General features: G+C 40.0%; 1 protein-coding gene across 7 annotated transcripts in view; it reads right to left on the reverse strand.

Moving 5' to 3' along the window:
• Positions 1-6,542: 6,542 nt before the first annotated feature.
• The window catches only part of CAPRIN2 (caprin family member 2), a 33,288-nt gene continuing 22,065 nt past the window's right edge, over positions 6,543-17,765 (reverse strand). For 4 of the 7 annotated variants that reach the window (XM_074539065.1, XM_074539063.1, XM_074539059.1 and 1 more), the window contains 7 exons: positions 16,796-16,906; positions 16,009-16,161; positions 12,948-13,131; positions 11,219-11,404; positions 9,834-9,934; positions 9,050-9,116; positions 6,543-7,468 (listed from right to left, as the gene is read on the reverse strand). In XM_074539065.1, coding sequence (XP_074395166.1) covers positions 6,900-7,468; positions 9,050-9,116; positions 9,834-9,934; positions 11,219-11,404; positions 12,948-13,131; positions 16,009-16,161; positions 16,796-16,906 — 1,371 coding nt within the window. In that variant the 3' untranslated portion in view covers positions 6,543-6,899. The remainder of the gene's footprint in view (positions 7,469-9,049; positions 9,117-9,833; positions 9,935-11,218; positions 11,405-12,947; positions 13,132-16,008; positions 16,162-16,795; positions 16,907-17,765) is intronic. The other 3 variants (XM_074539062.1, XM_074539060.1, XM_074539061.1) reach the window with 3 other exon arrangements.

Raw genomic sequence — 17,765 nt, forward strand, 5'->3', positions numbered from 1 at the left:
GCGGCAGGGGGCGGGGTCTGCGGGCCGCGGCTCCATGGGGGCCGCCATGGCGCTGTACGGAACGGCGGGGGCGGCTCCCGCCGCGCCCTGCACGGATTATTTTTAAATCAGGATCTAAAAATCCCATTTTTCTTTCTTAATAGTTTACTCAGTTTTTCTAGATAGCTTTTCAGCTTTCATGGCAGGCTTGGGCGCTCTGTATTTGTTATCCCGCGGGACAAGAACGAAGAGTGAGAGCACGGAGACTGAACGGGGTGATGGGGTCAGGTCCATGGAGGAGGAGTGACACTGGTCACACTTATCCAGGTGCCCTGCACAAGAACGACTGACAGCATCCAGGAAGACAGAAATTCGCTACAAGGGGTTTACTAAAACGCACAGTTGGGTTACACATAATAATTCCTACTCTGCTTCTGAGCAGCTTTCTGTGAGATACTTGTCCTCATCATTATGTAGATTAGTAGAACCTGGAAAGGGTTTGCTTATTGTGTGTGAGAGGGGGTGGGAGATGCTTACCCTTCAGCTGTCAGCGATATACAAACACCACCTCCAACACTTCAAAACACCTGCCCCGCCCCGATTCTCCATCTCTTGCCTGTTATTCCCCCCCTTAAATCCTAGAGCATGCTAGTGAACCAAAGGAAGATTTAAGCATTTGTGCAGGTGTAAGAAAGATGTCTGTCAAAGGTGTAACTCTCAGGTAAACAGACCAGAAAAACCTCTGACTACTGTGGTTTTGGTGAGCCAAATCCTCTAGTTACTTCTGCAGGTGATGTTTCCCATAATGTATACAAACCAGAGACGTGTGATTAACTGGTTGGAAGAACAGAAGGACTATTTGCTGTGCTTAGGAGGAGTGAAACACAACAGCAATTACAAGGTCATCCCATTAAATAGGTGTCTTAATAATACAGTTGGACAATATGTCATTTATTAATTGTAATTGCAGTGTAAACCAAAATGTTAAAGCAGCTGGCAGCATAGTGATTTACTAATAACTTTTAAAATGTCCCTTAGTAACTTTGCCTCTAATTAAAAAGGAATCCAGCTGTCACAATAAATTGCACCTACCTGGCACGAGGAGATGTGCTTTCTCTTGTGGTTTTCATCACCTTTTGAAGTGTTGCAGAACATCTGATCATTATCTTTCCTTTCACCTGGGATGCAGCTATACAGCAAGAAATTGTAGGCACTTCCATTGACCTTTCCCTTTCTTCTAAAAAGGAGATGGGAGTATGCTCAGTAATCATAAAATTCAAACAAAAACAATGTTAGTGTAAAAAGTTAGTGTATATATTAACTATGGTAATTGTTTGTTGCTGTCCCATTTTGATTAAGGTAAGAAATTGTCCAGGGGAAACTGCCCACTTAAAAATCTAGGATTCCATATCATAGCAAATCCAAATTGCAAAAGGATTTGTAGTGGTGCATCTCTATTCCTTTTTCCCAAATTACCATGTTATGGACAGTTAAGGAGCAGTTCTGTTTAATTCCATTTCTGTGTATTCATCCGTGGTAGGTGAGCTTAAAAGTTATTAAATTTATTTATTGAAGGACTTCTGTAGAGCTAGTGATGTCAAACACACCAATAAAGAACAGAATATCCTTAAAGGGTATTATAACATCTTCCTGAAATGAATTTTATTGCACTTACCACTTTATTTAAAATGGTACTTTCAGTGTTGCAAGCATTGTAATCTACCTGTTTCCTGGGTTTTCTGGATGCCCAACATGAACCTTCATAGATACCAGTGACTATATTAGTCCAAAAATAAGTTTAGTCATTGATTGAAGTACTTTTATGTGACTTCATAAACTTCAGGATGAAAGTAACTGCTTGTAAGCAAGAATTTCATATGCCTTTTTGTCAGAGCAAAGATTCTGTTAATATTTGGGGTTTCATCTACTTACAATGAATGGTTGAGTTTGGTTTTTTAAATCTGTTCTGCTATTCTGCAGATAAAAAATCTGAGGTAAAATTCAGAGATTTTTCCTGTCAGCTTTCTAACTGCTGCTGACAGAAGATCCAATGTGAAGGGACAAATGAGATATTAAAACCTAAAACAAATTAAATCAAAGTTGCACCAGTATGCAAGGAAGGAAAAAAAAAAATTATGGTACCAGGGAGATAATGCAAAGCAAAGATGTGGGTTTTTTAAAGCTCCAAATCTTTCCAGGTGTGCTATAACAACAGTTTTGTAAAGTATTTAGAACAAACAATCTTATTTTAAAACTCAGTTGTGAAATCAAGGATTTTCAAAGTAACCAGTTTGACATGAACCAAAATTAGACCTGGTTCTTTACAGAGTTGCCATCAAGATAACTGTATTAAGTTCAAGAACTTTGGAAAACTTGGAAAGCCTTACATCTTGCAGGTTACTTGCAGTTAGTCCTTTGACTTTTGGTGGCTTTGAAATGCTCTCTGGTGAGATCTGAGCTGCACACACCACACTTTCTGTGGCATGGAACAGCCCCTCTCTGTTCCTGCCAACCAAGTGCCCTTAGGACAGCACCTGTAAGCTGCAGTTAATAACAGACACTCCTGAAAAAGCATGAGAAAGAAAACTGCATTCAAAATACCAGTGAGATGTGCTGCAGGCTGAAAGCAAACCACTGTTCTCAGTGCAGGCTTTATTTCATTGCAGTGAACTAATGACTAAATGATAATTAATGATCACTAAAGTGATTGGATGTGTACTTAGCATAAGGCCTTCATTCCATACAACCATATCTCAAAGCTTACTCTGGGGCCCAAAAGCTGTAGGAAGTGCCAGCTGTGGAAAAGCTGTGAACTAATAGTTTCCAGCCAGATTAGTACTTCACAATATTATTTTTTCAAGTACAACACTGCCAGGAAGCATTCAATCCACAAATACAAATGCCTAAGGTTTCTTGCATTCTTAATAGAATTGTTTATAGTTGGGTGAAAATTAGGTTGATCAGAGACATGTGAACAAGTGTGTAACTGAGGTTAATTAATTTTTACCTGGTTATGGTACTGCATTTCTCTAAGTATAATACACAACAGACTTTTCATATCCTGATTAGGGTATACTGCATCTCTCTAATTATAATACACAGCAGATTTTTCATATCCTTCACAAGACATTTATAGGTTGAATAAAGAGCTAGCAGATAAATGTATTCCAATCCTCTAGACACAAGCCCTTGATCAGAGTTAAAATTCCCAAGCATCTCCCTGTCTGGCTGGTTTGTTTGAGTAGCTGTAGATAACAAAGCAGCCAGGGAGGAAGAGGCACCTAAACTTCACCAGCAGGACAGGGCAGTGAGTTCTCTGCAGCCTGCAGAATGGAGGGTTCCTTAGCTGCAGAAACACAAGCCATGGCAGTGGTGGGAGATGATTCATTGTCTCCCCTCACTTCCATGACCTGGGTAAAACCCCACAAAAGTCACAAGTCCGTTAGAATTTTGAAAACTTTAAGAAAGTTTTTGTCAGAGTTGAAGCCCCCTGAGCTGGCAGCTCAGCCCTACACAGCCACTCCCCTGCAATGAGACAGGGAAAAGAGTTGGAAAGGCCAAAGTGAGGAAGCCTGTGGGTTCAGATGAGGACAGTTTCACAGGTAAAGAAGAAACTCAAGCAAAGCCAAGACAGGAATTCATTCCCCACTTCCTATGGGCAGGCAGGTGTGCAGCCATTTCCAGGAAAGAAGGGCTCCATCACACAAACAGTGACTTCAGATGTCAGACACCACAACTCAAATGTCCCACTCTCCTCCTCCTTCCCCCAGCTTGTACTGCTAAGTGCATCATCATCATCATCATCATGTGGGCTGGGGTATCCCTTGGGTCAGCTGGGATCAGCTGTCCTGTCCCCTCCCAAGTCCTTGTGCTCCCCACTCACCACTGGGGCAGTGTCAGAGGCAGAAAAGGCCTTAACTCTGTGCAATGACCAAAACATCCCCGAATCACCAACACTGTTTGGTCACAAAGCCAAATACAGCCCCATACCAGTTACTTTGATTAAAATTAACTCTCTCCCATTTCAGGGTAGTTACAATATTTCACTAATGTCAAGAGAAGGAATCACAGAAATTCACTCCCTATGAAAACATAGTGTTTCTTACCTTTAAAGTTTATCTTCAGCAGGCTGCACGAGAGAAGTAAATCAGAGAGAATTTAGGTGATATCCAATTTGCACAGCAGACAGCAATAAGAAATTCAGCAGAATGATGATGCCCTTATGTATGTTATAATTAGATCCAATTATAATCCTTACATAGTGAAGGCATTTTTCCTGATGAAACTATTCAGTCAACTTCATTTAATAATTACTGAGAAAAAGAAGGGTAAATAGAACTTACACTGTCAGACAGTACATGAAAACTACACAGTAAAGTATTTCCAGGTCGTGAAACTCACCTGTTAAATGCTTTGCCCAGAAGCAGAATAAAGAAATAGGCCATTGTCTGGACATACTGACTAGACTAAAACTGTGTCAGTACAAAATGTACTGAAATATTCTGAAGTCCTTTGAGAAGCTTTCAAAAACAATTATTAGTCTAGAAGCATAATGAGATATCCCGACCCTAGTGTTTATCATCATGGAAAAATTGTATGACATAACATTTTTAGGTACTTTAGCTATGTCTATGGGAAAAAGGTGCTGGGCCTGGTCTTCTGTAGTGTTTTTTTAAGCAGTCTTAGCATTCAAGGTTGTCACAGCCTTTGGAGTTGCTTCTAGTCTGAAACCTTCCTTAGGACAGTACCTGTTCAGTCGTACTTACCCTCCTTTTGGTAACAGAGGTTAGCAAAACCTGCATTCACAGCTGGCTAAAAACACAGTGAAAACCAACAGTTCTAGCTTAAAAAGTTGGATGTGTGATACCTACAAGTCAATCATATTTTTTAGTTATTCTAAGGGAGGAGACTTCTCCAAGTTGTGTATTCTTTTTAAATAAAAATAGCAGGACAAAGCCAGACATATTTTAAAGTAGCTACTACTTTAAAATTACTGTAGTAGAGATTATTGTGATTCAGGCTAAAGCTTAAAAACATTCACTTCTTTAAAAAAACATCCATTAGATAACCTATGGTCAAGGAATTGTATAATTAATTTTTCTATTTCATCTTACCTGCACAATTCTGGCTGCAACTGAATTCTTGTTAGCTAGGAATGTAAAAATGCATCTTAAACAAGATAGAGCTCTAAAACTGGAGTATTTACCTCTTATCAAGTTAAACTGCCTCTTATCAAGTTAAACTTATTATGTAGGGGGTATTCTAGAAATAAGCCTCTTTGTTGCATAGAGTCAGAACTAGCATGTTTTAAAATACAAAATACAAGCTTAATGTTCAATAGATAAGGCTTGACATTTTTGTACTGGTAAAAACTAGGTTTGCCAAAGCTTGTCCTACCTCAACTTCTCTCAAAATTTCTAAACCCATACTTGAAATATGAGCACCCTCAAAATCTGTATGAAAAGAAAGCTGAGCTTGGAACAAGATCTTTATGCCAGTAAGTTTATGAAGCCATGCCAGACTGGTTTTGGCATCTGCATGATAGCAAGGGCAAATTGAAGCTGGAAGCTATGAAACCACTTAGCAAGAAACAGCAGCTTTATACCAGACCTGAAGTTGTTCAGTTCAGGTTCTTACTTTCATTTAAATAAGCAGATAGCTGCCTTCACTCTGCATAGTTCTGCTTCAGCCTTAGATATACCAGTCAGGCTTGTGCACTGGCTAATTTAGTGCACTCAGATCAAGTGCTTTCTACTGTTAAAACAATTTACTGAAGATTTTGAAAGGAGAGAGAGCCACTGACCTACCTTCTTACTAGTTCATATTACCATTTTAAACATTGAAACTATTTATAGTATTTGACACAGCAGCTTAGACAAGGACTGTTCAGTTCTCAGGCCACAGGAGTGCTGAAGGCTGGTCCAAAACCCCAAGAGCTTTAAGAAAGGGATTTCAGAAACACTTCCTAGCATTTGTATTCAGGTTTGATGTAAAATGCAAGCACCAGGCTTCAACTACAAATACCAAGTTCCTCAGCAGTTCTCTGAAATGAGGAAATAACCTGTATTAAAATATGATTCAAATTTCACACAGGGGGAAGCCATCCACATTTATGCTTCATAAAGTTGAATTTAACTTTAAAATATATTGCAGCTGAACAACAGCATAAGCCAGCCCCTTGAGTGACTGTTTGCAGGTTTAAGAATTTCAACTAGTTGACTTCTGAAGGACTGATGCTATGATGACCATGCCAGATTTTGACAGGGTATGTATTTAAAAGCAGTAGTTCTGATGAAGTACATAGCATTGCACTTGGAATTTCTTGATCTTTCAGGTAATTTCTTGACCTTTACAAAGAAAAAAGGTAACTAAATCTTGAACTCATTTTTATCAAGGTAACATTCTTGAGAATGGCATTAGGCAGGAACTAAATTAGAATTAAATTTTAAAACAAATTAGCCTAAATTATTGAAACTTGGAGACCAGTTCTATGTAATATTCATATTCACCCCACATCAGGAAAAAGGTCACTGATGTGTCTTAAAATTAAAACCACAGGCAAGATTAATACTAAAATGCATATTAACTTGTTTTATTGAGGCACAACAAGGCATTGTGAATAGCCCATACTTGAGGCAATCAATAGTGTAGTAAGCTGGACATTAATACATTTTAGGGTAAGTGCAAACAATATACATTCACAGCTTTATTAGCAAGGCTACATCACAACTGATAAAGTGCCAAATTAGTGCTGATTCAGTACCCCAACTCCATGATTTCACCTTGCAAAACAGGACCACCATTTCCCACCAATAATGGAACCACATATCCTCTATAAAGTCAGTAATAAGTGCAAAGCTAGTCCCACCCCCCTCACCAAGGTGTTTGGAGCAGCTCTTTTGTAAACATTGCACTGGATTTTAGTCCTGATAAAGGAGGTATCCCGAAAAGGTGGAGTATTTCCAGCTACTTCCATAGATGGCTCCCCGGTGCAGCCGTAGCCAGATCTGATCTCCCTGGAAGAGCTGCAGCACTGCATGGTTACTGGCTGTCTCATGGTCAGGAGCCCCATCGTTGGCATAGGCCGACACAAGGACCTCCTCATTCTTCATCAGATTCACATACAGAGGGACATTGACAGCCAGTTTCAGCATGTGGAAGATGAAGACATAGGTACCATTCACTGGACAGTTGAACCTCCCGAGCTGGATATCAAAAGTTTCTCCGAGGTTATTGAGCAGCAGGTCAAACACAATGGGCTGGTCCAGAGTGCCAGGGGCCAGGTTGGATGTTCGGGCGGCGGAGAAGGCGACCCTCATCTGCTGCGGCAGCGGGTACACGTGCACGGGCAGGATGGTGGCGGCCTGGCTGCTCACCGGCACGTCCACGGGGGTGATGCTGCGCGAGTCGCCCTGCCCCGAGTCCCCGCTGGTAAAGGTCTCATTGTCTCGCTCTGGGCTGCTCACCTGAGAGGAGTCACTCCACCCTGCTGGTAAAAGCCATTAGCAGCGGTGAGTATTGTAACAGACAGACACCCTTAAGCCTGTGGGCATAATCTTAAGTGTACAGGCTTTGCAGCAGATTGATCTTTGAGCCACAGCAAATTGTCAAAGGACCCCAGTGAAAACGCAACTTGGAAGCTGGCTCTCATTCATCACACTAGTATTGAGCAGAATGAGACATAACTGAACTATGAACAACTACTTATACTTCCAAGTAGGAGAGGGCAGCAGGTTGTAACACAGGGAACTGCTGCTTTTTCCTAGTCAGGTAATTTGTGAAGTTCAATAAGGTACCATTGTGTCAAAATTTTGACATGAATGCTCCAGACTAAAAATAGTGAAATTAAATCCTCTGTAATTGCAATTGTTTTTGCTTTTTTTTGCTTTAGTGTATCATACGTCAACTTAAAAAGCATATGCTAACTTCTGAGAAGAAATAAAACATAATTCTGAAAACACTGACAAAGTTAGAGGCAAGTTATCTTCAAGATCTCAATTTTCACTTCATGTTACTCAATACTGTTCTTCTGCAGTTGCATTTCTCGTAGACTTTGTCAACTTATGATGCTAGAATATTTCAAGTCTGACAAACTAGTGTTGCTTTTACATCTTCTGCACCTCACTCCCCAAAATAAAGCTGTTAATCTTTCCAAATACCCAAGTTAGAAGGGTGTAAAATGAAAACCTTATTAGATCTGAGAAATTTGGAGCAGTCACAGTCAAGCTGCAAACCACTGTTACTTTCACAAGAAAACAACACCTTAAGACAGACATTAAAATAAGTGAAGTTGCTGTGAGATCCTAATGCTAATGAGTACTTTCATCAGCTGTTAATTCATCATTCACCATCATCTCCTATTTAGTACTCTTCTGAAATACATTCTATCCCTCAAGCTAGGATATGACCTGCATTATCCTAAAACAGCTTCTACAATACACTGTTTTCTCTTTAGTCTCTAAAATAGAGATCTACAGCTACTCTTTATCTCACTTCTCACCTGTGGCACTAGAAGGCCATATTTTTCCAGCACATACAGCAGAAACAATTGGTCTTGTTTCCAACTCAAAACACATGCTATTCATGCTTGGACACAACTAGCCTTATTTATTTCTTCAGGTTTTATACTCCACTATGGAAGTACAAAGTACACCTGTATTCCCAAATACATTTTCATGGACAAAATTATTTTACAAAGTCTCTGTGATCTGACAGCCTACCCAGAATAAGGGAGGACTACACACTTCAGGGGAGAAACCCAGTGCTCCTTCCCTGAACACAGGGAACTGCTGTTTTCTCCTAGTCAGGTTATTTGTGAAGTTCAATAAGGTACCATTGTGTCACAATTTTGACATGAAGACTCCAGACTAAAACTAGTGAAATTAAATCCTCTGCTGTGCAATGCTGTGGAAGAATAGCACTGAAGCCTCCAGCTAAGCTTGGTTAACTTCACCAAGCTCGATCTGTTAGATGAGGGATCCTGTTCTGCTTTTCACACTGCTCCCAGTGACACCCCAGCTGCAAAGCCCAAGCACACAATGGACCACAGGGGGACTGGTGTTGGCCTTACCTCTTGAATTTGCTCGAGGACCACTGCTTATCCCACCTCGTTTATAGCACTGCTGGTAATTGACATCCTGGAAGAGAAGTGTTAGAAGAAGGCTATAAGCAAATCCAAACTCAATTGAGGTAATACACTGTTTTCACAATGAATTCCATCTCTAAAGTACACTGACAGTTCAGAAACAAGATGCAGATAAACAGCTTTACTTATGGAAAATTTACTTATTTTAATAGCTTGTATGAAATGAAAGATCTACTTTGATGCCAGTTGTAGAAAATTAGCTTCTGAACAATTGAGGTTACTGAGCAATACTCTTAAATCTCAAGTCTGTTCCAAGTCCATGAACCTGCACAGAAGACACTGACAGACTTGCCTCACACCAGGAACCTTTGCCTTTAAGTTGTTTTTATTATTATTTGTGGAGTTTTGGCCTAGCCACATTCTCAGCCAGTCCATTTAGGAGTTCATTATTTTACATTACAGAGGCATTTTAGTGAACCAACAATTTTAAAACAACAGACTGGACCCATACAATATATTGTTTACCATCTGTTTGCATTTTAGAGATTCATTTCAGACTAAAATCAACCTGTCATACAGAGATGTTACCTTTCTGAAATGACTTATTTCAGCTGCTGTCTACCATTCCACAAAAGGATTTGTCTGTGAAACACAACTAAACTCTAGCTTGTAAGTAATAGTTCACCTGTTAAGGTAATGAAAAACTACCATGTTAGAAGATTTGACTCCTATACAGTGGAAGGCTACTGGAAATAAAGTCAATACCTACCCTCTGAGAATATGGCATTCCAGCATAATCTCTACCAGGAAACTGTAGCTGGCCATAGTTGCCATTGGTTAATGAAGGTGAACCTCTGTAAGCATCAAAACCTGTTCAAATAAAGTTGATTATTCAGTATCATTTACTGTTTGATTTACAGTACAAGTCCAGAATATAACTACAGATCTTTTTTTGACAATTATGTACATAAAGTTATGCAGTAACAGAGCTATTAAATTTGGAATTGAATAAGAACCTTGCTACTCCTATAACAAATGCATTTCATTAGCTACTCATAACTTACACACTATGGCTATATCAAAATTCTGTATTTAAAAATATTAAAATCAGGCCCTATCCATTGCCTGTGATACTAATGGGATGTCAGAACAGCTGAAAAGCTTGCTAAATGCAGCAATGGGATTAAGAAACATTTTCTGTTACATACACTGAGCTATTACTGGTATACATTAGGGGCTACTACAATATTTTGCCTCTTCAGCTATTAACTTAAGCTATTATTTAACTACCAAAGCAGAGCTGCAAGTAATTTCATAGCAGACACCACCAAACCCAGGACTGCTGTTAAGTCAGAACTATGAAACTCATCATTTGGTACATGTTCCTACAAGGTACTGAGCAGGCTCAGCCCAACAACTGCAGCACCTATCACAGACTAAGTGCCCTTCCCTTCAAAGGGAAATATGCCACAGCCTGCAGCTGGTAGCTACCAAAACCCTTATTTTAGTAACTGCTTAAAGTCTGCTGAAACTCAGCAGTAGTATTTCAGTACTCAGCAGCAGTATTTCAGGTAGCAGCCAAAGAATAACTGCTCTGCAGAGACCAAATAAGCTTCCTCATATAACTCTTCAGTTTGTTAATTGTCTAGAAGGACTCTTCACTACTGGGAGCCTCTCCCCCATCCTGGTTTCTGCTGGTAATATTAAAGTGAGCAGTGCTAAGCAAAAATTATTTTGCACAAACACAGTAAGTGGTATGTGAAGAGGAAACTGGCCTGCCCAGTTTGTCAGCAAGATACCAAGAGAAAGATTTAAGTTGGTAAAAAGTTCAGAACAGCAAATGAAACTGCCAACAGAAAAGTCCATCTGAGTAATCTAATAGCCTATTAGTGAAAGTTGCTATCTTCACATTTAGGCAAGCTGTGAAATTGCTCTGCCATTTGGCCTGACATCAAGTACAGGGACTACAAATAAAAGTTAGAATGAACTTCCTTGAATTCTACAACAGAGGGCCCCATTCTCTGCACATTGCCCTTCGTCTTGTTTGGAGACTTTTCACATACAGAACATGAATTTAATACTGTGTTGTGCTAAATCACATTCTACTGGCAGGACATTAGATTTTCTTGAGGATGCCAGTAAACACAGACATACCTTTGTAGCCACCAGGGGGGCGATAGGAATTAGCCAGCGACCTTCCACCTCTGGCAGACCCTCTGGCAGACCCACGACTGTTGAGGTAAGGCTGAGGGGGTCTGGGAATAACATTAGCCTGTGCTGGATAAAAGGCAAGGCTACCATTGCTAACAGGAACAGCTCCATCAGGCTGATAGTTCACTGCTTAAAACAGAAGGCACAGGTAAGTCAAAGCTCTTTATAACTGCAGTAAGTTACCACACACAGAAGCAAGGGCTGTATTAGGACATTCAGAGACCAATTAAGCTGCTCTGAATAGTCTGTTCTTCTGTCCCTTCATTACTTCATTTAAGTGATTGGATCCTTCCCTTTGTTTTGTAAAGTGTAATGCTTGTTAAATCTACTGGAGACATCAAGGCTCTGAGTGCAAGCCCCTAATGCATTCACCAGGACTCAGTTCTCAAGTGAGAACCAGCTTGCCAGCAGCATGAAAATACCCAATCTAGCTTAAAATCAAGTAATATTTGATTAAGAATTTTCACTGATAAACTAGGTCACCTCAGTATTGACATCCCTTGAAACAGCAAGACAAACTCCATCACACCCAGATAGCAATAAGATAACTGTGGAAAGCAGGTATTTGGGTTCAGTCTCTTCAATAGACATTCCTACCATATGCTAGGCCCTTCAACTCCAAGCAAAATGTATTCAAGATTGCTTTTCACTCAGAAGGGTGAGTGTGTGGTTAGCTTTAAACACAAAGCTTGCAACCATGAAGGTATTTCCACAAGATCCTCCTTTATTTCAACCCAAAAAGCTTAAAATTGATGCAGAACAACAGTATGAAGTGTGTACAGAGCCATTGCACAAGGCTATTAAAAATTATGATTTTCCACAAAAAAAAAGCCCAAACAGAAGGCTTACCACCCATAGCCTCAGTGAGGAGAAGGAACATTGAAGCTAAACATGCTTTCCTGACTGCTACACTTACACTGTTCTTTATGTCTCACTGACTTCACACACTATCAGTCTGTTTCTAGTCTAAGACCTGTGACCATCACTCTGCAGAACAACAGCAGTTGTAAATGACCTTGAGCCATTTCATGAGATTGCCTTATAAACACAGATCCCTAGTTGTCACTTTCTTTCCTCCTAAAACCTCAAGACATTCAGGGGCCAGTTTCATGCCAAATTTAGCATTAGCTATACAAACCCACCTCTTGCAGTACCTGAACATCAAGTAAGTCAGGTTTGTGTTGAAGACCCCTTAGTAGCTCAGTATTTCTCAGGTCAGAATGAAAACTTATCCCAGATTTCCTACTTAGCATTCAGCAACTCCCAGCACTGACAGCACTATTACCAGAGACCAAATTACTGGTACCAAATAAGAGTATTTCATCATTGCTACTATTCCAAGCAAGTCAAACAATGACTGACAAGCATCACCACATACTTGAATTTCTCACCTACTGGGAAATTCAGGCATGTAAGTCACAACAGTCTGTTCATCTAATATAGAAACAAGTTTGAACCAGCCTTTCATCCTGCTAGCAGTTTTTAAATTAAGTTTACATACCATCAACTACATTAGAGTTGATGTATGCCTATTATTAGACATTTATGTAGCACCTGTTAAGAATTTTGCTGGTTAGAAGTATTCACAGCACATGACAGTGAATTTAAGTACTATTAAAGACTGAACATATTGAAAGACTACTTGAAATACAGATGCAAGTGCAGTTCTCACCTGAAGACAGAGATTCTTGTGAAAGAGAGGTTTGTTCTGCAACATGAGAAGACTGCAGCTGGCATTGAGGAGGAGTCTGTGTACTTGCTGTGGAGAAACTCTGGTTATATCCCGCTGAATATGAAGAATCCTCTTTAATTTCCTGGTCTTTACGTGGAGGCAGTGGTGCATTCACTTTAAACACCTACAACATATTTGAAAACAATTGTTAACACTACCAGCTAACATCCCTACCTAATGCCCCCACCCTGCCATGCTGTGGTTTGAATCCATATGCTTGTTTGGGGTACTTCTAGAACACCAGCTGTTTCTTAGAAATAACCAAAAACATCATACAGCAACCCATGCTTTTCCCTCTCAAACTTCCAGAACACACTCTTGTTTATGGAGCTACTACCCAAGGAACAGCTTGATTTGCCATAGCTACTGTACTCTGTAAGCAGAACAATGACCATACAACAAGCTATTGTCCTTCTATGGGAAATCCTCTGTGAAATCCACTGACCTGCTGTCCTACAGCTCAAGCTGGAGCTGGGACAGCCTATTCTGAGATGAGATATTCACATTTGGGAAGAATCTGAGTCTTTCTGCATGTCTTGGAACCTGATATAACACTTATCCACTCAAAAACCATACTAGACATCATTTGCCCCTTCAGTAAGTGGAGCTTCATCTTTCCTACTAATTTAACATTCTCCAAGAGTAAACACAACCTAAGTAAGGTTTGTCATTCAAATGCTATAGTTTGGGCAGCAGATACTACTGCTAGTTAAACCTAATACCCAGAATTCAGCCATTCCAGTGACTGTACTGCTTTACAGCCAATAACACAATTCCCAAAAATAATGCTGTCAAAAGTGACAACTGTATCAACATCGAATAGGCAAAGTCTATTTTGATTAAAAGTATCTAAATTTCACATAAAGAGCTGCCAGCAGTACTGATACCAAGTCTACAGGTGTATCTAACAAGACTATAAACTCTCTGCAGACAGACTTGAGCAAAAGCCACAGCTACATGATGCAAGAAACAGCTTCAGAGCTTGACACTTCTTGCCATTTGCAGACACCCTTATCATTAAAAAAACCAAAAATAATACTTTTTCCAGGGTCAATAAACCCAGTATTGCTTCTAAGAGGCAGTAGAAATGCCTCATGATACTGAAGTGTTGAGCATAAATTTTGAACCACGGTAAAGTAAAACTAACTTATTTGTTTTATTTTTAATTTTTGATCACTTCATCTGGTAAATAAATTGAACCAAAGCTATCCTTTTCCTAAAAGGAATTTGAGAAGGGAGGGCAGTCAGGCTGTCAACACCCATACTCTGAAGAATTTGTAGCAAGTGTTCTGCTTTTTCCTGCAGTGAGGGTTACAGGTGGAATTCAAATCAAGGACTAGGGCTACAGGTCAGGCCTGCCTTTAAGCTTCCATAAGCACAAGAGCAGCAATGGGATGTTTGAGGCCCTGTAATCAGATACTTCCATTACTGTCACTGTGATACCACTATTTGGCACAGAACCATCCTGGCTTGTCTACTCCAGTCCAATGGCTGTGCTTTCCTGGCAGCAATGAGAACCTAAGCAATGCAGGGAAGAAGAAAACCCTGCACTGCATAGTTTGAGATTTCTGCCACTACAAGAGGAATGAACATCCTTGTGACTTAGTGACAGATGTTTGCCAGGCTTCCTCAAAAGTCCCAAGAGCAATCTCAGACACTTAGCATCTCTGAAAACATGGAAATAGTTCAAGTGAACTTTCAGTGGTATTGTTATGATTAAAGCACTCTGAACACAGACAGCAAGTTCAGACATAACCAGAATGAGAGGCTGGGACTCCATATTAATACCATGACAGATGCTTCTCTTATAGATTGGGTCCCCAAAAGACCCTGGATTCCTTAATCACAGCAGGCTGCCATTTCTCCACTTTCAGAAAAATCACCACTCAACAACTTAGCATAATTTAAACACATCCAGCTTAGAAAAAAAAACCACCTCCCTACCACAAGTTACTTCATTTGTAATGTGTAACAATTCTGTGCCTCTGAGGTAGGTTTGACTTGAACCTCTTCTACAAAGCCAGAAAATCAAGCAGAAAAAGTCACTGCAGTGATTTTACTACAGACCACACCAGGATGTCACAGAAGTTGTAGTTGTTAACTCCTGTGATTGAAAGGCTATTAGACACCTTCCTCCACCAGTTCCTACCACATCAGTCTCAGTACTGCAAGACAGAGCCCAGGAAGTTGTGAACTACACTGGTACTTCTGTTAAAATGGAGAATGCCTTTGGAAACCCTAAAGCTTGCTTTTTAGAAAAAACATTAAATCAATGTTTCTATCATCTTCTGAAGAATGTAAGAGGAGTAAATAATGTTGCCTTCCCTGTAATTAATACAGACCCTTCCTCTGAGCCTTTCCAAGCCTGCACTGCGGATTAGTAGGAAGTAGCAATGTTTGATACTATTTTTTCAGGCCATATATCATTACAGATTATATTTGCCTTGAACACCTCAGACTGTGTGGTATATTTCCTAGATATGTACACTGACTACTTGTTAACAACAAAGGATAATGAGCAACACCAGTTTTCCAAAAACATGTTTTCCATTATTCCAGTGGACTAAATTTTACCCTACTGAAGCAAACAGTATAACAACACAAACTCAGGCTTCTGAAAGCATTGTGCCTAATATCTATATTCAGGATTCCCTTTCTCCAACAAAGTCTGTTGTATTTGAAATCTTTTCCCAAGAACAGTAAGTGCAGTTCACCTTACTTTAGGGCACTGCTATCAATTTGTTGGTTTCAGGCCTGACTTCTCCCTCTTAGTTCCTTAAGGCTACCAAGAGATCCTAGTATTAGTGTTTTGGCACTACACAGAGCAAAACCAGGATCTTTACTCTTAGATGATCTGTTTTAAGTTCTGAAGAGAATCAGAGGACTAATCTAGATGTTACTGCTAAAACAAAATGTCCTATCAATTTCTGTACTATTCCAAGAGCAGCCAAGTCCTCAATGTTACTCCCAACCTTGTCAGTTCTGTGTGCTGCATACTTACAGTCTGCATAGCCTGAAAGGGAGCTGCTGTGATTGTGACAGAGCTGCTGCTTGCTGGAGGAGACTGAAAGCTTTGTGCTGGTGGCACTGAGGGCATGGGGGTGCTTGAAGTAGGCAATGGTGACTGTGGCTCACTTGGGAGGGGAATAGTTGCCTGGGGGAAGAACAAATGTAATGAAAGGTCACTTGATAATTATCAGGCAGTAACAGAAGCAGTTAATTTGCTCTAAAGCCTAGACTGACAGAAGTCAGCAGTTTCTACAGGATGACATTTGGACATAGTAGAGCTACAAAATAGCTTTTGCTTACAATTTCAAATCTTGCTGTGCATCCTCAGCAAACAGTACTTCTATTGCAGTCTCTGCTGATTAAGTGAAATGTGCCTATGAGCTACTATACATACCATTCTTTGGAATAATATCACAATAAAGAGACATTAGGTATTTTTCTCTCCACTAAGGACACACAGAATCCTTTCAGTTCCATTTAGTAGAAGATGATTGTTTGGCTGATATTAGAAATTACTTCCCTTTTCTGGAGGAACTTAGAAAATTTAGGGGGTCTGATTTTTTTTTCCCATTTCCAACTTAATTATGTTTCAGATTAGAAACAATGCTGAGTTGTCCAGACAAAGTATTAACCAGCATTAGGCCTCAGCTGAGCAGATGGCAAAATGAAGTGTTGATTTAGAACACCAATATTTACACAAAACAGGAGTCAAAAGGGGACATGTCTAGAGCCTTACTATTTCAGCAACTTAAATATTTACCTTACTTGTGATAGCTCACCTGGGCAATTTCAATCTTTTTAGGTATCAGTGGCTCAGAAATACGTGAACTTGTCTGATACAGAGGCTGGGAAGTATATTTCTCATTCTCTTGAGAAAGTGATGTTGATGCCTAGAAGAAGCCATAAAGCACCTGCTGTTATGAGAAGCACTACAGAGCTCTGGTAAAGCTATAAAACACCAGTACTAAGGTTGAATCAAATGGATTTTGAAAGACCATGACAAACATTAATTCCAAAGCCAAAGTATTAAACAGTCATCTTAACCAAAGCTTCAAGTAATTAGCTTTAGAGATTCAGATTTAGATTACTCTTCTTACACAACTGATTGCACAACTAGCCCTGCAAAGTCAGATCATTTTAAGAACAGTAGATTGCTTCAAGCACTTACAGTCAAGTCTGCAACACCTGTCTCACTGAATTAAATGGAAAACAATGGTAAGCTCTGTTGAACGAGGCTTTGCAAAGCCTGTGTGTCCTGGAGTTAGCTCACACCTGTCATGCTACATACAGGAGTTGCTTAATGCCTAAATACAGAGCCTAGGGCTCTGGGCTACCAGTCCTGTGCTCAGCATGCACAGATCACAGTGCCTCAGACAGCACTGGGGTGTACCTGCACACCAGGAGGAGCACTGCACCATGGAGTGCATTCCCTGGCTCTGCTGGGACCAAAACTCAGCTACTGGAAAAGAAAGATAGACTCTAGTCTTCAAGCTGAAGGGACCAGAGATGGGCTGGGCACAAGCAACCCTAATTTCAAACAATAAGGTTGCATTCTACAAAAAAATCCGTTGTTCTACTTTATAGCACAACACAGGCCTTCTAGAATCAAACTGAACAGCAGAATTATTGAATTCTTGTCAGCACAAGGAGTTCATGGCACTGTAAAAGTTATAGAAAGTGTCAAGAATTGGGACAAAACTGCTGATTCAAGAGGTTGTAAGATAATAGCCCTATCAGTATATAGTATAT

Source organism: Zonotrichia albicollis, chromosome 4, assembly GCF_047830755.1.
Source record: "Zonotrichia albicollis isolate bZonAlb1 chromosome 4, bZonAlb1.hap1, whole genome shotgun sequence".
Lineage (NCBI taxonomy): Eukaryota > Metazoa > Chordata > Aves > Passeriformes > Passerellidae > Zonotrichia > Zonotrichia albicollis.